General features: G+C 37.4%; 3 protein-coding genes and 2 long non-coding RNA genes across 5 annotated transcripts; 3 read left to right on the top strand and 2 right to left on the bottom strand.

Annotated features, from left to right (window-relative positions):
• Window positions 1–3,307: 3,307 nt before the first annotated feature.
• LOC139964083 (craniofacial development protein 2-like) lies at window positions 3,308–4,351 on the bottom strand. Its single transcript, XM_071965434.1, has one exon. It carries the CDS (start codon window positions 4,349–4,351, stop codon window positions 3,308–3,310), a length of 1,044 nt encoding a protein of 347 aa, XP_071821535.1.
• Window positions 4,352–7,274: 2,923 nt separating this feature from the next.
• Window positions 7,275–9,389, top strand: LOC139963668 (uncharacterized). The gene is made up of 3 exons (XR_011791718.1): window positions 7,275–7,508; window positions 8,225–8,445; window positions 8,967–9,389. It is a non-coding gene; the product is annotated as an uncharacterized lncRNA (long non-coding RNA).
• Window positions 9,390–9,781: 392 nt separating this feature from the next.
• LOC139963669 (uncharacterized) lies at window positions 9,782–11,045 on the bottom strand. The gene is made up of 2 exons (XR_011791719.1): window positions 10,883–11,045; window positions 9,782–10,178 (listed from the first exon to the last, which is right to left on the bottom strand). It is a non-coding gene; the product is annotated as an uncharacterized lncRNA (long non-coding RNA).
• A 2,046-nt stretch (window positions 11,046–13,091) lies between these two features.
• Window positions 13,092–17,363, top strand: LOC139963893 (uncharacterized). The gene is made up of 3 exons (XM_071965100.1): window positions 13,092–13,289; window positions 13,973–14,078; window positions 16,606–17,363. Exons 1-3 carry the CDS (start codon window positions 13,136–13,138, stop codon window positions 16,787–16,789), a joined length of 444 nt encoding a protein of 147 aa, XP_071821201.1. The 5' UTR covers window positions 13,092–13,135; the 3' UTR covers window positions 16,790–17,363.
• A 1,958-nt stretch (window positions 17,364–19,321) lies between these two features.
• LOC139964158 (uncharacterized) lies at window positions 19,322–22,695 on the top strand. Its single transcript, XM_071965533.1, has 3 exons — window positions 19,322–19,538; window positions 21,373–21,475; window positions 22,133–22,695. The coding sequence occupies exons 1-3, from the start codon at window positions 19,379–19,381 to the stop codon at window positions 22,287–22,289; spliced, it is 420 nt and encodes a 139-aa protein (XP_071821634.1). The 5' UTR covers window positions 19,322–19,378; the 3' UTR covers window positions 22,290–22,695.
• The last annotated feature ends 218 nt before the right edge of the window (window positions 22,696–22,913 follow it).

Here is a 22,913-nt window from a genome sequence, read left to right as displayed (position 1 = left end):
TAGAAATAAAAGCAGCTTCAAGATCACAATTATAAGTGATGATAGGGACATTGCTGGCACCTGATCTGATAAACACACAAAATTGAATGTTTGTTTGATAAACCAACCATGCCTCAACCTTTCACTGTATCGATAACAATCTACCCCCTACCACCGCCCCCCACCAAAAACATACAGATTTGATGTAGGTACAGTTCACCAAGGCAAAAATTTACTATTTCCCTTTAATATGTGAATATATATGAAACAAAAGCAACCTTAAAATGTAAACATGTCAGGCTAATACCGAGAAACCATTTGAAAGTTTGTTCCAAGACACATTGACCCTTAAACACTTCTGTTTGCTACGAAAGCTCCAAAGGCACTCAGTGAACGACTTTTGATAAAACCAAGTTCATATACCTCAGCATGGAAAAACTCCCACACCCCCTTACATTGAGTTTGGAAGTTAATGTCCAACACATACTGACTTTAAAACAAATAATCTACTGCCTTTAGGAGTGTGGACTGCATTATTGGATGTCTCTCAATTATCACAAACAAATGCTGAGGGGAACCTTTACTCTCTCCTAAGCACAGAATGAATGGCTGTGGTCGCTCATCCTTCGATATTTTCTTGCAGTAGTCCTCTAACACTTGTCACCGACTGCAAATTAAAGAAAATAAAGTCCTCGAGTTGCGAATAAAATGTAACTAAAACAGGTGGATAGACAGAGTTTTAAGACTTCTGCACAATGCTATGATACTGTGGACCAGTGTAATTAAAAGAAAAAAACAGGTCAAGAAAGTCAACATATTTATCTTGACAAGGTTTTCAAAGTATAACGCCAACCCCATTAATGTCAAATGACCTTTCCCTTGCACTATCAAGTACCGGATCACTTCATTATTATGACCAAGGTTTACATACCGACGATGAAATTTATTTAACCTTCCCCCATTTCATTACTAGTTTAATTAAAAAAATTGCCCTGGTGGCTTCTAATGACCTCTGACCTCTAGCTATAATCATTGGGATTCATGCACTCATTTTGGCAAAACTATATGCATCACATATGAGATTCATCTAACTTTCACCCTTTAAGTTAGCATATTTACAAGGTTTTAAGTGTTTGACCCTTGTTAACCCTTGACCACTAGCACAATAAGTAGCATTCTTCTGCTCACTATAAACAACAACACACCAAGTTTATAAGGTTAAAAAAACTATCAGCTGAGCTGGTATGAACCAAAAGGTGTACCACCAAAAGAATTTTACTTAAAATATAATTAATGATTTTGCTTACTGGCTGATCGTCTATGGATGCTTGAAGGCAACTAGTCACCGTAGTAGACCCGCTTTTCTTTTCCCGTCCTCGAAAAAGCAATGGAAACAGAAAGAAAGCTAAGTTCTTCTTTTCATCTGTAAAGAGATTAAGGCAAGTAATGAGAATGCTTGCAGGTATAAACGACGAAACATTAATAAGGCACACTATAGTCTGACCATAAAAAAAACTTCAAGGACTGAGGATAAAATTCAAGGGATACACCGCCCTAAATTTGCTCTACAACTTGATGTTCACCTTGTCACCTTGTGCCGTCGAGTCGTGTCCGACCCCTGGTGATGACCATGACTTTAATCCTCCAATCCTGCCGGCTCCTGGTTGCCCCTCGAAGTCTATCCAGAGTCAACCCAGTCGCCTGCTTGACACCATCCATCCATCGTGCACGTGGCCTGCGCCTCTTTCGTGATCCATCACCCATTCCCACCATTAATGATTTTTCCAGAGAGTCGTCAGCACGCATGATATGACCGAAAAAAATTAGTTGTTGCCTCAGGATCTGTGCTTCCAGTGGAAGTGAGGGTTTTATTTGTTCCAAAATCGAGATGTTTGTTCTATGTGCAGTCCAAGGGACTCTCAATAGCCTGCGCCAGCACCATAATTCAAAACTGTCTATTCTTTCCCTCATTCCCTTTGTTATTGTCCAAGATTCACTCCCATAGAGCACAACTGGGAAAACTAGTACTTTCATCAGTTGACTCTTCGTTAATAATGAGATTGCTTTGTCCCTCCAGATCTTGTTTAACCCCGTCACAGCAGCTCTTCCAAGAGCTAACCGTCTCACAATCTCCCCCTTACAGGTACCATTGTCATCAATTCTAGATCCGAGAAAGTTAAAGTCGTGTACTATTTCAACTTTGTTTCCACCCAAAATAATTTCGTCCAGCTCCTCTGTGCACATAACCTTGGTCTTCTTTAGGTTCAGGTGTAGCCCAGCCTGAGTGCTATGTGCCTGCACACGTTCCATCAGATTAAGGAGGTCTTCTTTGCTTTCTGCGAGCAGTGTGGTGTCATCAGCATATCTGAGGTTGTTGACTCTTCTGCCACCTATCTTCACCCCTAGCTCTACATTGTCTAGATTGGCTTGTCTCATTATGTACTCGCTATAAAGGTTGAAAAGGTAAGGTGAAAGGATACACCCCTGTCGAACTCCCTTGCCGATGTTGAAATTTTCTGTATCCCCATATTCGGTTCGAACTTTCGCTTCCTGTTCATTATGTAATGATTTAATCACATGTACTATGTGCTTGGGAATTCCCATTTCCGTCAACATGGTCCACAGTGTTGGATGGTCAACACAATCAAAAGCTTTACTGTAGTCTATGAAACACATATAAACGGGACGCTGGAACTCTCTTGACCTTTCCTAAATCCATCTAAGGTTGGCAATTTGGTCCCGAGTGCCTCTGCCTTTCCGGAAGCCTGCTTGTTCGATTGACATTTCGCGTTCCATATATCCCTCTAGTCTGTATTGAATTACCTTCAGCATGACTTTACTTGCATGTGAGATCAGTGCTATCGTTTGGTTGTTTCAACAAATTCGGGGATCACCTTTCTTCGGAATCGGGATGTATATGGATTCCTTCCATCTTTTTGGCCAAACACCAGTGCACCAGATTCGCTGACAAATTACAGTTAGTACTATTACACCCTCTTCACCCACTTCCTTAAAGAGTTCAATGGGTAATTCGTCCGATCCTGGAGACTTTCCATTCGCTAGTGACTTTACAGCTTTTCTGACTTCTTCCTCAATTATCGGTGCTTCCTCTTCGTAGATCCCTTCCGTAAATTGTGTGGTGATATTGTGATCACTTCTGTACAAGTCCTCTGTATAAACACGCCATCTCTCACGAGATCACCTCCTGCATTGCTCTTCAGACTTCCAACCCTCGGTTTGAACTCTCCTGTGATGTCTCTGATCTTTTTGAAAACGTCTCTTGTTCTCCCCCTTTGATTGTCTGCTTCAATTTCAGCGCAAACTCTATTCAGATGATTTCTTTGTCCTTCCTTGCCTGATACTGGAAATCAGCATTCAGTTGTCGGAACTCTCTATTGTGAATCCCTTGTTTCTTTGCCCCCCTTCTTTTATCTGCAATTTCTATTGCTTTCTTCGACAGCCACTTGCTTTTCTTTTGCTTTTTAGCCCTTGGGATGTTCCTATCTGCTGCCTTTTTTATGATGTCTTCTACCTCCTGCCACAACTCATCCGGTTTCCTCTCAGTCAAGTCTAGTGCTGCGAAGGAGTTCTTGACCTCTATGCTGTATCTTTCTGGGATCTCGTTCAGGCTGTATTTTTTGACTCTATCTTGCTTCTTGACCTTCCTCAATTTGATATGAATAATGGCAACTAACAGTTCATGGTCTGTGCCACAGTCAGCACCTGGCAGTGTATTTGCTGATTTAACTGCGCTTTGCCACCGTTTACGAACAAGAATATAGTCAATTTGGTTACGGTATTGTCCATCTGGGGAGGTCCATGTGTATAATCTGCGTTTTGGTTGTTGAAACCAGGTGTTTGAAATAACCAGCCGGTTTGCCTCGCAGAAATCTAACATGCGTTCACCTGCCTCGTTCCTCTCACCCAGGCCATGTCTCCCACTGATGCCAGCAACTGGTTCTTCTCCAATCTTTGCATTCCAGTCTCCCATAATAACCAGTGCATCGCCTCTTGGCACGCTGTCAACTAGGTCTTGTAGTCTGCCATAGAAGTTTTGTGTGTCTTCATCGCTTGCTGCTGAGGTTGGAGCATACACTTGGATAATTGTTGTCTTCACAGGTTGACCATCCAGCCTTATTGAAATCATCCTGTCATTCACCGGGTTGTAGCCTAACACACTCGCTGCTGTAGTCTTGTTACAGATCAGTGCAACACCATTTCTTTTGATGCGCTCATGTCCAGAGAAGAACACCTTGCATCCATTTGACTGGAAGTGGCCCATGTCAGTCCATTTGAGCTCACTTATACCCAAGATCTCAACTGCTGTTCTATCCATCTCTTTGAAAACTATATCCAGTTTACCCCTGTTCATCGTTCTGACATTCCATGTTCCTATTTTATGTTCCTTACTGATGTTCATACACATTAATAACAGCAACATGAAAGTTAATGTGGCATGTGTACTCATAGGGGGCCTACACATTTGTATTAGAAGACTTAATTACCTACCCTACACACTAATTTCAAGCCAAATTTTATAAGATTTTGAAGGAAAAAAATGAAAAAGCCCATAGTGCTAACCTTTCATTGACACAGTTGTACTGAAATCTGAATACAATTGTCCAAAGATTTTTGAAAGAATTATTCAAACCCTATGTGGAACCTACAGACAACACTGATACATGTCCAAGTAACTGTCATTAAGTTAATATTATAACAGGGCTGGGTCTCACTTCAACCACACACAAACCCGAAAGCGACTACACAAAAAATAGTAGCCAATTAATCATATTGAGTGCAATGATTGGAGAAAGTTTGCAGAAAGGTTCAGAAGCCACCATTGACATTAACCGAAGTCCTGCTCTACCTGTAGGAGAGAGAAAAATATGCAAACTGCATTATAGGCCTATAAAATTACGAGCACTGATGTTCTATGCTATACTAATATTATTATAGCCTAGAACTCATTAAATGCCAGGCCTAACATAGGCTACTTCGAAGTTCGAAAAACCCTCGAAGTTCGGACACCCCTAACGAATGCATAATTTCACCATGGCACAAATACAATAGGATCAATTTGACGAAACCTATGAAGCGACTTTTTTTCTAACGAGAATGTTTCTTCTGCCATCGCTAGTATCATTTTAAGAGAAGTGTGTACAAATACAATTCTGGAGCATTTTAGTGCTAAAGTGTTCGGACTTCGAAGGGTCCATTATGATACTGCTGTATGTACGTACTCCTACTAGCATTAACAACGTACTGTACGTGTAAGTCTAACATTAGGCCTAAGTTATGACATGCTAGGTCTAACGTTATGCTAATAAGGGTTAATGTGGTCAGTTGCCGCATAAAACCTAAAAGAAAACAACGGAGTACAATTTATGATTTACAACGCAAATGTGCTAAAATGAAACCTTGTCTAGCCAAGATATAGGCTAGAGAGACCTGTTGCATACGCATAGCTTACCGTAAGTTGACGAGGATCTGCATTACACAGGCGTTCGCAACGTTAATACAATGTGAGTAATTTAAACCTAGTACACACTTGCGGGCGCGCCTGTGGCGTCTGTCAATCGCTTCACTACAAGCTACCCTAACGTAATACAACTATGCTGGAAATACAATTAGTATTAGAAGCCTTTACGTATGCCTGGTATAGCCTACATGTACCACCGAGAGAACGAACGATCCTTCGATACCACTATATGTAGAGATCGCAGTGTTCGATGCACACACCAAGCAGAGGATTGTTTTTCTTTACGCTCACCTTCAAATGTAGCACATAACTATGGCATTTCCCACCTCTAGAGTATAGCGCTAACAAATTCGTCAGCCATTGTGTAAGTTAAACACTATATACGATCTACTCACGATGCATGCATATCGCGCAGAGTACCAGTATAGTAATGGCGCGAAAATGCTGGTTTTTGCGCAACATTGGGCAAATCAAGCTTTTTTGCCAAACAGAAAGTAACAATAAACTACATCTTAATTTTTGCACAACAAAGTTTAACCATATCAGTTGTGTAATTTCTTTTACTCAGTTGTTGGTTAATATTTACTCATATTGGGCAATGCTTTGTTTGCTCAACCACTTTTGCCCAACAGTTTTTATCTATCAGATAGATAGATAGATAGATAGATAGATAGATAGATAGATAGATAGATAGATAGATAGATAGATAGATAGATAGATAGATAGATAGATAGATAGATAGATAGATAGATAGATAGATAGATAGATAGATAGATAGATAGATAGATAGATAGATAGATAGATAGATAGATAGATAGATAGATAGATAGATAGATAGATAGATAGATAGATAGATAGATAGATAGATAGATAGATAGATAGATAGATAGATAGATAGATAGATAGATAGATAGATAGATAGATAGATAGATAGATAGATAGATAGATAGATAGATAGATAGATAGATAGATAGATAGATAGATAGATAGATAGATAGATAGATAGATAGATAGATAGATAGATAGATAGATAGATAGATAGATAGATAGATAGATAGATAGATAGATAGATAGATAGATAGATAGATAGATAGATAGATAGATAGATAGATAGATAGATAGATAGATAGATAGATAGATAGATAGATAGATAGATAGATAGATAGATAGATAGATAGATAGATAGATAGATAGATAGATAGATAGATAGATAGATAGATAGATAGATAGATAGATAGATAGATAGATAGATAGATAGATAGATAGATAGATAGATAGATAGATAGATAGATAGATAGATAGATAGATAGATAGATAGATAGATAGATAGATAGATAGATAGATAGATAGATAGATAGATAGATAGATAGATAGATAGATAGATAGATAGATAGATAGATAGATAGATAGATAGATAGATAGATAGATATCTATACTATTACGTAATAGATTCAGTGACGTCACGGGGGGGAGCGCAGAAGAGTGCAAACTGTATATGTTCTGCGCAGTGCATTGGGTATGGAGAAATCTCAAACTTCTCGAAAATATTACCTTTTTCAGCAGTCTGTTACAAGAAAGTTAAGATTTGGATTAAGATGAAAAATCACAAATTTATACATAAGACATAGAACAAAACATCCATTGACTTCTTTTTTCATAAATTCCTTGCATTTTCTTCCTATCAAGCAACATAAACTCCGCAAAAATCGGCTAGATTGACTCGTTCAGGGAAAGCCGAAAACAAATGACGTCATTTGTTTACCAAGTCGAAAGTGAACGATATCGTCGCATACGATATTGCTACCACATACAGTTTCTATACACGCACTGTAGTACGCATATATACACAGCACAGCATAGCTTATACATATCGCGAAATGGCTGCCGGTGGCATTGACACACAGCATTTAGATAGCAACGGCGAAGAAGTAAGGGAAATGGTGGACGATCGTGGGGAAGTTTTTCCCTACATGTTCGAACCGGAGACCAGCGAAGAGGAAGCGGGATCGGACAGCGATGTCGAAATTGATCGTCTTGACGGAATACAACGGTAACGTTACGCCTAGCGTACTATACTGTATATAGGATAGTTGTGTCACTAGTTAGGCCTAGAACCGATAAATGTTTCCTAACTTTGCTCATACTCTTAGCTAGCCAATTTGATGATGGGGCAGCAAAATTAACATGAAAGTGCGTTCGAGTTAAGTTAAGGAAGTTACTATTTTCCTTAAAAGTTGTGGCAGCACATGCCCCGGAACATGTCACAGAGACATATTTTATTTGGTTAGTAGATTGAAGGAGCCAATTGGAAGAGCGCACAACAAATTCAGAGGTGGCCTATTATTAATTTCCTAGCAGTTTTAGTGGCAAATTAGTGAAGTTACCACAAATCAGGGAAAGGGTGGGGGATGGAGAAGGTGGCACCTCACACCAGCTTTTTGTCATTTCCTCTTGAGCTAATTTCATAACCAGATTTTCTAAATCTAAGGAATGGATTCAGAAGTGGGAAAGAGTTGGAAACGAGGCAACATCGGCCTGTTTTATTTTCCTTTGCAGCATTCTCCCAACAGAGGCAAGACTTCTAAGAAGAGGCTACCCCCATCTTACTAGTGATGTTATTTGTAAGGAGCTTCAACGGTAGATTGCCCTTCAGAGGTGCCCCTTTTCTATTTTGACATGTTAGTACAGTATGCCCCAATAATTGAGGTCGGTATGAAGTCATCAAATTGGCTCTTTATTATTTGAACTGGTTTGTATTGTTTACAGGTGTCATTGTGGCCAATGTGCTGTGATGCCTACAGCAAGGGAGTGTAGATGCTGCAGCGAAATAGATAAGTAAGGACTGTGATGGATGAAGAAGGTGCTGCATGCATCACCTTACACCCAGGTTTTGAAGCTATGTGCCTGAACCCATTGTTTCTTCAGACAGCCTACTTCATGTACCGTCAACAGTATGGTGGACGTGCACAGGAAAACAGGATCCAAGAGTAAGTATAGACTACATAATTTTTGTTGTATACCTTTATTCATTGCTCTGACCTGCTGTTGAAAGATGTAACAATACAGAGAGTGTATTCATAGTTTTGTTTTATTGTGAAAGGAATAACATTAAGATATAGATTTGATCAAGAAAATTTGTGCACCATGTTCAAAACCTGCTCCTGATTAGGTCATTTTGTCCAAAAACTGGTGTAATGCCCTTGAGGTTAACCCTTATCATGCTGACTGACATAGTAGTCATTAACACTGAGCCATGGAACCAAATGCCACACAAAAAATGTCCACCATGCTTGTGCACGATCCATTTACAAATTTTAGTCCCCGAGATACAATGATCAGTTTGTATAAATGGCATAGCTAGGCTTACTTTAGGGGAGGCAGATTTAGGGGCCAAGCAAATTCTGGAAATCATATAGAAATTTATTTTAAAATTGACGTCCCCAGATGGCTACCAAGCTTTTGTGTGTCTTCATCTTTTATAGCTGGTTTTCATATGATTATTTTACAGGAAATACAGACACACAGCATACAGACAACTTGCACGGATGAGCTAGCAGTTTTTAGGGAAGGAGATTTGTGTTGTTCTCCCATCCTATGCAGTAAGGAGGATTAGAGAAGCTTTACCATCTGAACAGTATGAAGGATTTAAATTATCACGACTGTGAGAATGTGGACTGTTTATGCCAAGTCATAGTATCATTTCTGCAAAGTTTTATAGAACAGGGTTCAGTCCTGTCTGTTTTGTGGCTGAATGGTGAACATTTTGGAATCCCAGCTTACATTTTTCTGGTTCATGGTATTAACTACAATCTTGGATGAAATTTTACATTTTCAAGTTTGGGAAGTACATAACAGTAATAAATAATAAAAACTCAAGTTAATTTTTTGTATGTATTCTCTCTTGTAAGCAAAGCTGTCACTTCTAGTAGCCTGCCAACAAAATCTGGATGATTGAAATCTCAAATATACTAGGTTAAAATAGAAGAATAGTTTGAATAAAGTACCCTAAACCACTATCTCAATGGGATCTGGAGAGTTTAGGCTTTCATTTTAATAAAAGTGTAATGAGAATCAATCTGAAATTGTTCATTAATCCATGGAATATCAAGATTACTTAATCATAAATGGGATAAAAAAATCACATTTTATCCCATGCGGGGAACAAACAGCAAATTTCTGTCAAATCTTTTCGAGAAAAACAAAAAATTGGCAACATGTTTGAAACACCAAAGTTGCATACAAATAGTAAGTCATCATGAAATTTATATTTATGAAGTCTAAGCTCTCTAGAGAGGAATACTTGTCATAGGAACTTTTTTTTAAATATAATGTTATCATTTAGTTAGTTACAATGGAAACCAGATGTAAGTAAAACTTTAATGTAAAACTTTAGCAACTTCCCTAAAGGCTGGTAGCGACCTGTTAATTAACACTGCTCTGCAGCTGTGCCAAAACATCATGTGAACAGACGATTCACAGAGTCGATTGCTCCCCACTACAATGAAACAAAATTAGAAACTGGTAGGCCATCAACTACAGTACTTCAGCAAAGCTTTTGAAATCTGCTTCGGTGTTGTTTTATGGCATCCTCATTGTTCGGATGAACATAGGAGCTTGCAAGTGGTGGGGGCTCTTTTCTGACAGGAACAGGACACTCCTCTCCCAGAGTTCCACTTCTGCAGAAGTTGTTGCAAGCAGTCAAGAAGTTCCCATACATAATCTGTAGAATAGTAAAGATATGAAGAATAATATAATAATAGTTCATAAAAACATACCATTTAGATAGAGGCATTCAATCATTACATTTCGGTCAATAGGCATGGCACAGTTGTTAGTCAAGTCTTTGGATGCCCAACTAAGGCGACAGCTGAGTACACCTCAATTGGTGTGGATATATGGGTCAGGTTTTACCTGACAACTTGTGCCTGAACAATTCCAATATATTTTTTACTGATTAAAACAAAAACCCTACACCTGTTTGTGCACCTAATATTATGGATTATGTAATCTTCAGCAGGATGTGTGGTCATTGTCTCAGTAGCTTAACCACTGTTTATGTAGTAAAGTAAACATGTGGACAGAGTAACATCCTGTCCCATCCCCTTGTAATCCATGGTAAAAGAGTGTATAAGATGCAACTTTCACCATTTGTATTCAGTAGCAGATATCCAGCCAAGTGAAGATATAATATACTCTGTTAAATTCAACTACTTGTTTGTGCCTTTATTTCTTATTCACATACAGCTGTGACAACTCTACCAGATACAGTATGTATATGCTAATTGAAGTAAAGACTGATGGCCTCACCACACATTCCAGACTACCCCACAGTGTTGGTGTCAAAATTAATAATGTTCCTCTTTCCAGAAAGTTATGGCACCAATTGATTTTCCAGACTAATCTACTATCAATCTTGAAAATTACCTTGAAGCGTCATCTTTGTCATGTTCAGATGAGTTAACTGATGGAGTGTAGTCCGGACTACCTGGCGGTTTTTCGGTGTATCCCGATGTGGATGCCACAACAGCAGACGGACCATCATCGCCACTGTGAGATGGCCCTGGTTGCTTTGATGGTGTTCTTGTCTCTGTTGGCCCAGTCAACAACCTCAATGGTGGTAGGGGGACCAGTGAACACTGGACTTCTACATACATGTGTTACATTCACTGAAAATTAGAATAAACGCTTATTATACCACACACATACAGTAGGCTGCTCTTGGACAGGGGTCAGCTGCCTAGATGGTTCACTTATCTTTTCTGAAGGAGAGCATATCCTCCTGCTTTATGTGGCTGCAAAAATATGGGCCACTCACACCATGAGCATTGCAAATGACTTCAGCTTGGTTTCATATAGTATAACTACAAGGTAATCTCCCTAACTATAGTAACTATAGATGTAGCCTTTATATTTTCCTGTGAAGCCATCCGGTATAGCCTCCTCAACCACTCTCGTCAGGCAGGCGGATATGATGGATAAAATACAATGTATATTATCCCCTAGTCAGCCTGCCCGATGTGCAGTTTTGATTGCTATTTTGCTTTCAACGAGTACTGTTTCTAAAATTTTGGCTCCTGTACTCACTTCTGCTATAGAGTACTCTATAGATGTATGAAAGTTTGCCATTCTTCCTTGTATTACCCTAGCGTACCACATTTTCTCCCCCACCCCTCCCCCCCCCCTCTCCATCCATCACTCTATTAAAGCCTATTTATGGGGACCTTTCGGCCGTAATACTGCTGCCTCCTTTTTGTCTGGTAGCTTGCCCCCCATATACATGCCTCGATGTTTTACTGGTGCAGATTCCTTGTATCCCGTTCAAAACTGACTACTTAAATCTTTAATGCCTGTCACCACCCTCCCCTCCCCCATTTCCCAACTGTTTTTCGGTAATATCAAGCACACGTCTATAAGATCATGCTACCTTTACATGGAGATGCAGAATCCTGCCTTTATTTTCACTGCAGTTGGTTGGGGAACAGCTTCTAGATTAATCTAAGTATTGAAAATTGGGAAAGAAAATAACAAGGAAGTTTTGAAAGTTCATTTAAGAAAGCAGTTTGATATGTTTGAAAGTACCTGTCACAAGCGTTTTCTCTTGTAACAAAAATTGCAGCCCTACCAACAAAAATGGCAAAATATAAGGATGTCATTTACTGTAAAAAAACATATGAGCTATGACTCATATGAGTATATAGATAGGTGGGAGCACATTATAATATTGGGCAAAATGACATGTAAACATCTTATGCTTGTTATTCTGGATTTTTCATGATGTACCACAGATAAAAGTTAATATAGCCCTAGCCTACGCCTAACTTTATCGTCGCCGTACCTAATTTAGGGCCTAACTAACTGAACGAAATTATAAGAATTAGCCTACTGTAAGTTAGTAATAATACCAAGTTAGTCCTTGTTGTAGTAGGCCTAGGCCAGAAAATACACTTACTCTTTTCCGATCCAGCTTCGCAACTACTGGTCTACTTGTTTCTATATCTCCTCGAGATTTGAAGATACTTTCTCCAAATAGAGAAGGAACGGCATTGTCTTGTAGACGGCGAGCTGTTGGTGTTCCAAGTTGCGCGGATAGGCGATAGGAATCGAAACTTTAACTGGTGAAGGGCGCGCTGCACACATAAGATTCGCTCGAAGGTCCAAGCCAATCTGTACTTAGGCAGCTAGGCTGGCTGAGTGCACTGGTACTAAGCTATCGCTGTATACAGTGTTTGACGAACACGAAACTTTCTTGTACTGTTGTGCACCCATTCTCATCTGATATTTTGTTTACTGTTCGTGACGTATTGTTTACGGCTTTGATCTCGGTTAGCATATTAGGCATATCTAGCTTTGGTAACATTGGCGGTTCCCCCCGTGACGTCATTATCTTACGGAATTAGCTTGGTTATTAACTTAATTAAAACAGCAAAGAAACAATTGTGGAACTCCAAATTTGGAAAATAGGGTTTTGATATGTAGCTTTTCAATTTGTGTAAGTTTGAAGGAAATCTGTTACGTGTCACTTGACCTTTAAATGTGTCCCCACTTTCTCACGAAAATTTGATTGCGATGTAAGATTATATAAAGAGTCGTTTATTCTGTGACTAACAACACTCTACAATAGAACAGCGGCCATCTTGTTTTTCATCAAACCCAACTATTCCATAGACGTCTCACAAAATGAGTCTGCTAACTATTATATTCTCCCTAGCACTTTTTGAGCTTTCTTTAGGAGCAAGTGTGCCGGTGACAATCCCTGGAGTTCCAGTAGCTCTGCCGATTACAGTAAACGGACCAGACGATAAACCCAGCTCTGGTGTATGCGTGAGAGAAGGTAACCTTGCAATTTCTCAGTCGCTAAGACCTTTCATTTTGCTTCTGAAATTAGTTTTATTTATACAAGCTTTAACTACTTGCAGCGTTCTAGTTATATTTTATTAATTTATTTCTGTAATTATTTGTTGTTGTTGGTTGTTTTAATGGACAGGTGGTGGTTAACGTTTGTGTTTCAGTCATATCAGTTGACTAATTACGGCATTCTGATTTGCTTAAGCGTTTATCAAAAATTGACCAAAATATTTCCTAATAGTTATAGCGTTACCGCCGAAAGGGATGGATTTTTAGCAGTCAATGTGCATGAATATTAATATGGCACATCAAATTGTCCGTACATGGATACTGACAGAGTCTTCTGCTACTTTTGCTAACTGATTTTCGATATGAAACTGAAAGTAATGGGGCTAGATTAAATTGTGATGCAAACGCTAGTTATCTGTTCCCCATCTGTGACATTTATTGCTAATGCGTTATATATAGGCCTAATGCCCGCAATGTGTTGTCTTTTTTTCGTTAATCCCTATAAAACTAACAGTCTGCATATCGCAATAACACCACGTCATGTTTTAAAAAAATAACTAGTAAATTGATAGTTATGTTCCAATAATAATCCTGCTATACTAATAGTGAAGAAATATAATATGTGTCATGCATGTCATCGGTATCTGGCTTCTTTTGCAGTTGGTCTTGCATGTGAAGTACCAGGGTCGATTATGGCTTATGATGGACCCGAGTGTTGTTACGAGTGTGTTTGTGAAAAGGACCATACTACGACTTGTTGCAGAACGTAAGTCGTTTGATATGATATAATACACAATAATTAGTATTTTGTGTCTTCCGTAGGTCAATTAAAATGATTTATGTAGGTTACTTCATATAGAGTAGGGGGGAAAGCTGTATACCTATGCATCAAAATTTACACATATCTTAAAAAAGCTGCTTTCTTTTAATCAATGTGAATCTGATAAAAAAAAAATTGTTAACACAGAGTGTAAGGTTGTCAATACGATAACTCGATGACGTGTTTCTCTTGTATAATGTTTTTTCTTGTGCTGTTCCAGTTAAGTCATGTCTGTGGTACATCTCGGAATGTGTTTTAAACCAGCGATTGTTTAAGCTCATGAGCGGCGTAACGGTTAACTTCGTTGCCCGGGAGCCAAGTTCTGTGGACCGTCGTTTCAAATGGATAGTATCGGTAAATCGTTTAATTGTGAACATATTCAAGAGTTGTTAATATTCTTTAAATCCTTTGTGTTTGTAACATTGATAGCATATGTTAAATTTGGTTAAGTCCAATAAGAGTTCCGGCAGTGAGGTATTAAAAGGAGAGATTTGTTCAATCGCGGAGGTGCTTAAAAGTTCTTCAGGAGATATGTTTATTTGGAAGATTACATGTAAAGAATTAATAAATCATATTTTTAAGCACAATGAAATTTTGTATGTGCCGACCTTTCTTGGACAACGTTGAAGCATCGCTCATCGGTTGTAGAGTTATCGTGTTGACAGTAACTAGTTAAATATATCCTTATGTACCTTTACAATGAAAAGATATTCTTTGCGACTTGCCAAGAAAGTGAACTTACATCACATATACATTTAGTGACATGAGACACTTATAAATACATCTTTCAAACTGAATAATAAGTTTGTAATCGGTCACGTTTTTCAGTTCTTTTCCTTTCTTTTGTGTGGAATAACTTTCTATGATTCGTTTTGTATTTTCTTTCGTACTTTTGCAATTAATTATTGATTCTAACAAGACTGGCAATTCCTAACTACAAGTGTCACATATAATGCCCTAAAAAATTAATCTTTGTACTTCTTTATAAATCACTTCATAGCTGCCATTTCACTTAGTAGAGATTGAAATCTTCACACATGAGGCAACGAAGTTTTGACACTACAAAGTCTATTATGCAGTAACAACTTTTCATCATCAAGTGACTCATTTAATAACAAGATCAAGCAATTTCAATATGATAGTAATATGTGTTAGGGAAGAGGGTGGGTAGAATAACGGAAACACAAGACCGAAAAACTTGTGTCCGATATCGGAAAAATCCTCTATTTCTGTCGGAGTGATGGAGTAATAGACAAGATTCGGTAATTGATTAGCACTGAGTGCGAAAATTTACCAATGTTTTAGCAACGTTGGACGAAATATTCTAGTTCTAAAATCAGTTTAAGAATGTTTTGATTTGATTAATTCATTTTCAGATCTACCATTTACTTTTACGTATCTCTTTTTCTTTATTTTTTATTTTTTTGTGTTAGAATAAGATGGGCCGGGGGGGCGAATACTTTTTCCCCAAACTGAACTGACACTGAAATTATTTCCTCGATTCTGATTGGCTCTCAGCGAGCCAATAGGTTTCCGTATAGGTTTCCGTACTTAAAGGTTATAAGGCTTTATACAACTAGTAATAACAAGTCAAAAGACACGGACATATCGTCAAATGCCTTTTTTGTGTACACTCACTGGCGCGGCTGGCACACAGTCGCTCGCCGTCTTCATGGCCACTGCATATTCGACTAGGCCTATCGTGATTCATTGACTGAATACATTTTGAATATATGATTATACAACTAAAAGTATCTTAACTCCGAATGTACACAAACACCTCGTACATATGTACATCGGCTACATGTATACAATCACAAATGCACTGTGTTTTATTGTGTTGTATACTATACAACACAAGCCTTTGACGAAGATCCTGCTAGGGTCGAAACGTCAGGCCAACTTACTTTTACACATTCTCCTACACAGGCTCTCTAGTGGATAAGCAGCTTGCTAACAGTTATTTTATTTTGTTGTATACTATACATAGTACAATAGGCTACATTACATGTGTTGTGTAAAGCAGAGTCAAGCGAGTAAACAAACGATCGAGGACTGCCTATAATATGCGCAGTAGTTGGGAATAGTTGCTTCATTGTGTTGAGAACACTTTATACTTTCGTTCATATATACCTACCAAAAGTTTTGGAAAGTTGCTAATGTGAATATCTTGAATTTGTTCGTGTTGATCATACTGATATCGTCAGAGTATGGAGGGATCTATGTTGATTACTAAAGTATATCACGTGCTCGCTGAGAGCCAATCAGAATCGAGGAAATAATTTCAGTGTCAGTTCAGTTTGAGGAAAAATATATTCGCGGCCGGGGGATGGGATGCATGGGGGAGGGTTGAGCATAGAGGAGGTGAAAGATAAAAGGTTTTTAGTATTATAATGCGGTACCATATGATCTGTGCTTAACTTCATATCTGCGAACCCTATGTGACTATGGTATGCTCTCTTCTTCTTTTCAGAACCGCTTTACCACACGTGAAAAACGCTCCCCACTGTACCATGTATCTTAATCCAGACACCTGTATTAACGAACTCTATCCGAAATGCAAAGGGGATTGCCACATACTGGGATGGTACTACACTGCCCCAGAAGACGGCGGGATCAATAACGTTGCCGACAACGACGGCCTCGTGTTTGTGTGAACACAGTCCTCTTATGTGAAGGAGAGATGTGACTAGATACACTAAAATTGATTTCATTGTTTTCTTGTTCTTATAACGCTTCCAAAGTTTCTGAACTTCTAAACTACAGAGTGAATTGTTTAACAAATATAATTAATGGGGAGATATAAAGGGACAAGGCTAGCGTTAAGTTAATGGTTAATCGCTTGAAAGCCATGAGAATTGCAATTCTTCCTTCGTTTATAAATGCTATAAAGGTTTGTTGTGTCATTGGATATTAGAAGCATCAAAAGCCTGGCGGGACCATGAAACAATTACGTCACAACTGTCTTCCAGGATAATTTGAGGGAGAATTCGAGTATTAACATGTCCAGCAAAAAAGAAAACTATGAATAAAGTGGTAATTTATTCATAGATATGCCGGTAATTTCAAATGTTTTAATTTGGTTAAATATCGCAAATGGTCCTCCTAAATCGATAATGACATCCTTTGTCCAAAGCAAATAGTTATTGTTATTCCACTGTTTTATGAAATTCCAAAAACGCAACAAACATATATTCTTATAAATTCATCAGTTCATTAAAAAAAAAGCGGCCAGACATCCGTGGGTTGTATTCATCATATTTTCTTGTTAATGAAAACAATACAGGCTTAAAATAAACATGATATTCTATGCCTACACAAACATACAAAAATGTAACATATCAAACTTCAACTTTCCAGTATTCTATGCGAACCGTTCTCATCATCGTTTTCCGTACATACATTTCCCTAGCTTTTAGATTAAACTAAACATAGCACGTATATGAACAAAGTGGCAATAATAATGTTATCACTCATTCTGTTCATGTCGCAATACAAGGCGGAATAAATGAGTTAATAAACATAATTTGAATGTGTAAACTGCTTTGTTGTATGCTTTCATGTAAACTTTATTTGTACTGTAATAACATTTTTTTTCGAAGGGTATTTATTTTAACTGAAGTACTTCAGTAACTTTGCCTATAGTTAGAGGCGCACCTTTGATTCTGCTACAGAAAGATGAGAATTATGTAAACGTTTACGGATGTATAGCTGATGTAAAAATGGCCAGCCAAACGTTTCAACAAAAGATTTGTTATGCTGCCGTGGTGCGTCTCGTTAGCTTATAGAGTAAATCGTTAGTAACAATGGTCAGGGTGAACTTTGAACCATCACACTATAGATTAGCAAGACACCTCGATGTTTTAGGTCACTAATAGAGAAAATCGTTACGTAATAATTGTCAGGGTGATCTTTGACCCATCTTACAATAGACTTGTGTTGTAGGACTGGCGCGTCGTCCTCCTAGCCGGTTGCCTAATCGCGGGGTATCTATATGTAAGAGTGGCCAAGCAAACGTTTCTACAATAGAGTTGCTGTGTTGCCAAGAGTGCGTCTCGTTCGCTAATAGAGAAAATGGTTCGTAACAATGGTCAGGGTGAACTGTGAACCATCACACAAAAGATTAGCAGGATACCTCGAGTTACTAGGTCGCTAATAGAGAAAATCGTTACGTAATAATGGTCAGAATTCAACAACATTAACACAGAAGCTTACCCAAAATGCACAAAGTTTTCTAACAAATATGTTATGAATAGCCTCCCTCTAAGAAGTAAACACTTTACTCCATATTATAATTATATCATACATATATGTATATACTAACATATATTATAAATTCCTGACACACTAGCTAAAGTAATATGTGGTCTATAGGTCATCACGGAGCTTTTCAATTGGTTAAAAGTACCTTGCGCTAGATAGCTCTCAAATCGGTCATGCACGGCAGCTTCACATTACTGGATCATGGCTACGCAGACGTTTAGCTTTGCCAGACGCAAGTGTTCGTAACTTGTTCACAACGGTAAGAAAACCAGACGATACTCTTCATAACTCTAAAGTGGGCAAACATTGCCCCAATAACGAAAAATAGTTCGCAATACCAAAAAAAAAAATCCTCGTCATGAGCAAACATACCACAGTCAATTTGTTTTTCTATGAAGTCTATTTTTTTTCTTTGATATGAAACAAACCGTACACTTGAAAATAGCTATGCATCCTTGTAAATCTCTCTATATACAGAAAGACAAATTACTTTATCCTTCAAAAATGTTTTATCATTAAATTATATTTATTTTAGTTTAATAACATTTGCTTTTCTTTATATATACGTTTTCTTTCAATAACAATTAATCAGAATTGAGGATTGAATCAATTAATGAAGTACATTAACAAAGTAAACATTTATGAATTTGTTGATAAATGTTTACAATTGAAATGCTTATTGAACATAATTCATGACTGGCAAACATAATTAATCTCATGTTAGTTCTCCCAGAAGAGTATATCCTATCAGAAAAAATGTCACTTCGAGGTTTTTTTATTATTAAATGAACATTTTTGAAAAGAGACAAATTAATCTCAAAATGTTTGCAGTTTGCGGTGTGGTTGTTTCGTAACACATCGAAACTGAAGCCGTTAATGTATAAAATGTGGTGCCTTATCTTATGGGTAACATTATCCAGAGCGAATCGAATCGGATCATTTCACGAACTATTTCTCTCAATATTCACAACCTGTGAAGGAACATGCATTTCATGATTCAAGCCCTGATCGTTACCCTACTTGGGGTTATAGCTCTCTCCCTAGAGGTGGAAATAGTGCTGCCGGACGTCGAACATGAAATGGAGAAGTATGTAGTGCCTAGAAAGGATGGCGAACCAGACCACGGTACCTGCTATTACAACGGTAGGCCTTCGTCACTTTTTTTTAATTCCTTATAATTCGATCTTTTGCAAGTATCATATGGTAATCTGCATAAAATATGTTTCGTCTTAAAGTTTGCATTAACTCAGTGTTAAATTATCCAATACTGACTTGTAATGATAAAAGAAAGTAGTATACGAATATTAGAATTCCAACAGAAAGCATATTTTTGGTTTGGTCGAACTGTTGAAAATTTCAATAAAGCAAACGAAAAGTATGATAAACCTTTGCCTTGTACAATCATTGGCATACTGCCAAAAACGTAACGGACATATTTTTTTCTAAAACAATGTTGTTTGAAATAATATTTTCTATGAAGGCATTTACAAAACAATCGACACTATATTTGAACGAGGCGGTGTCAAACATGTCATATCATTCAGCTTCAAACGTTCACATTACTTCAATTATTACGTATTCAGAGGTTTCATACTTTGTGTATAGTACGTATTTTGTTCATCAAATTACTAAACGACCTATTGTGCCCTTTAGTACTACTTCAGTTAGTCAGATTGTTGTTATACTTAATACAGCGACAAATATCTAAAAAATTTAGAAACTATATATTGCATTGAAACAAAAGTCATCAACATTAAAACCATAGCCTAGAAGGATAGAACCTTTGTCTAATAAACTTTCAAAGTTAATGTGTATAGCATAGCCATCTTTAAATACCATATAGTACTTTATTTTCAAATAAATAGTGACTTCTTACCTGTGCCATTTAGTAAAATTGAAAAGGAATTACTTTGCCATGGCTGTTGAAATTAATACAGCGACAAATGTGTTACATCGTTGGGAAGTATCTTACTTTAGAAGAGCAGAAAACATATACTCAACGTCTAGATCTGATAGACGTTCAGAGTATACGAGTGACGCTGTGTTGTCACAAATTCTTTGGTTGACTACCAACTGATTACACTTAGGCTACTTGAAAGATACGAAAATGATAGTAACTGGACTGTATATGATAAGAATGAAAGAAAATACAAGCTGCATACATCACTTTCCCGTAGACTGTAACTGTGTCATGGTTGCTATAAAAGGAATGTTGGCATAAGTAAAAGCAATTATAAGTGCTTCTGATTACATACTGATGGTTTTAAATGAAATTGTTTATAGACGCCTCAACATTGTCTTTCCTGAAACAGACATAGTCCTAAATTTCTTCGTGCTATTCACTTTCTGAATTACTCCCACGCATTGAGATATGTGAATTCCCAATTAAAGTGAACATAGTTTAAAATTGCGAGTAAATGTACTGAGTATCACTCGAAATAACAAGGCACAAAATCAATGTTATTAGGTGTCAAATGATTATTTTCGATCAAAAGCATTTCATTGCACAGACGGTTTTTTGCTATACAGCAGTTAATTACGTCCAAGAACTAATTAATCAAGAGTTACAGTAACTATAGGCCTATAGTGTCGCTTCACGAGGTCCATATAGGCCTATCAAATGTTACGGCCCTTTACAAATAATAGTTTTTATCATCTAGCAAAATAATCATTTGTTATAAGATGTCGCTTCCGGTTCAATAATTTTTCGATCGACTTAGATCGGTAATTTCCAATTTCAAAGACCAATCGTGCATGCTATCTTCTCTACAAGACACACTGATGTGACGAAAACGATAACTTCGTTTGTCACAAACTATGCGTTAGAAATGAGTGAGTTTATCATGTCTTAACGATGTACATATCGCCGTGGTATTTAATATGTCGAAATGCTGCATTTCACTTACCTAGAATAACATATTAAGAACACTATACAAACCAGTTTAAGTACCGTACGCAAGTTTACTCTTTCCAACAGAGGACTTATATTGTCCAAGCGCCGGTTCTCTGGCTGCTAGTCCCGTTAACCCTTGTTTGGACTGTGTGTGTACTGATGACAACATGATCTATTGCTGTAGAAGGTAAGCTCGTTAACATATTCCAGAAATATACTACAAACTTAAAAAAAGGAAAAATAAATAACTTATCGATTAATTTAATCGATAATATTTTTTGAAGCCTAAAATATGCTTTATAAGGTAACTGTTTGATTTCCACTTTAAATTTTAGATGTTTGAATAAAGTTAGTAGTGGTTGTGTGGAAGATAAATTATTGCGCTCCCTTCGAAACTGCTGGTGCCAGAACGTCTAATCTACTGTCTCTGCATATAAAGTGATGACCAAAGAGTAGGTCAAACAGGCGTGTAACATCTGAATATTTTGCAGGCAGTAAGTCGTTGCCACCCCTTTCCTCTATATATGGTTATGTGTGTATATAAACTCTTTACCACATTGAAAGGTATATGTATACGTATACAAACATGTGAACATTTTACATGTTGACATGAAATGAAAGACATAGACATCTCAGTTTAATGTTTCAGCTTGTTAGGCCTATAAGCCGAATGTAAGATCCCAAGAGATATCGTAATGCTTCCGTTTAGTTATATTTTTCCATTTTCTACCTGTTTATATGCTAAAATATTGTTTAAGCCATTTTGATCAATAGATGCTTATAAAGATATTTCCGGGGCATATAACAATGAGTTACTGAACTATTTTATTTTTTTTATTTTCAGAAAAGCTGAACCTATAATGAAACCTATTGATAGATGCCAGCCGCTGACACAGGATCAAACGACATGTGAATTCCATCATCCACGTTGTTGTATCAAAGGATGGTGGCACTCTGACGTACCAGGCACCTGGTTTGACGAGGGTGGTTTATTTCCATAGATGATACCCTTATACAGCAAAGAATCATGAATCCTGCTTCAATGAAAGTGGCATAAGCTAGACAAGAAATATCTATAATGTCAGCTTTCATTGAGTAATATTAACTTTGAAAAGAACTTTAAAATAAATGACAATCTTTCACTTAAAAGCATATCTTTCTTGAAATTATCTGCTTTCTTAAAATTGGTACTCTTGAAACCGCAACAAGGAGATGATAGCTTTTGCCTAGTTGTATTGACACCTTATTGTTTCTTATTGAAAAGGACATTAAGGTAGAAGTTTCATGTCATGTGTCTATCGATATACGTCAAAATAATATTTAACAGGTATTACGAAACAAGACGTACGCAGATGTAATATTATTTTATCATTTATGTAAGGGCAAGCAGAGAAAAAATAAATAAATACAAGCAATATAGATTTATTTTCAATTTATTTTTTCCATAGTAATGAAACAGGTAGGAGAAATGACTGCGAACATTCTGTATGCTTTAATGCGAAGTAATCCTAATCAGAATTAATGTAAAACTGTAGACATGAAAAACACAATACACGATGTGCTTAGCAGCTTTAAAGCAATGAACGCCGCGTTTTTCGCCAAGTCCAGCTACTCGACGAAACCTA

This window comes from Apostichopus japonicus, chromosome 22 (genome assembly GCF_037975245.1).
Source record: "Apostichopus japonicus isolate 1M-3 chromosome 22, ASM3797524v1, whole genome shotgun sequence".
Classification (NCBI taxonomy): Eukaryota; Metazoa; Echinodermata; class Holothuroidea; order Aspidochirotida; family Stichopodidae; genus Apostichopus; species Apostichopus japonicus.
The sequence above is the reverse complement of the archived record's forward strand: the minus strand, read 5'-3'. Positions and strand labels throughout refer to the sequence as shown.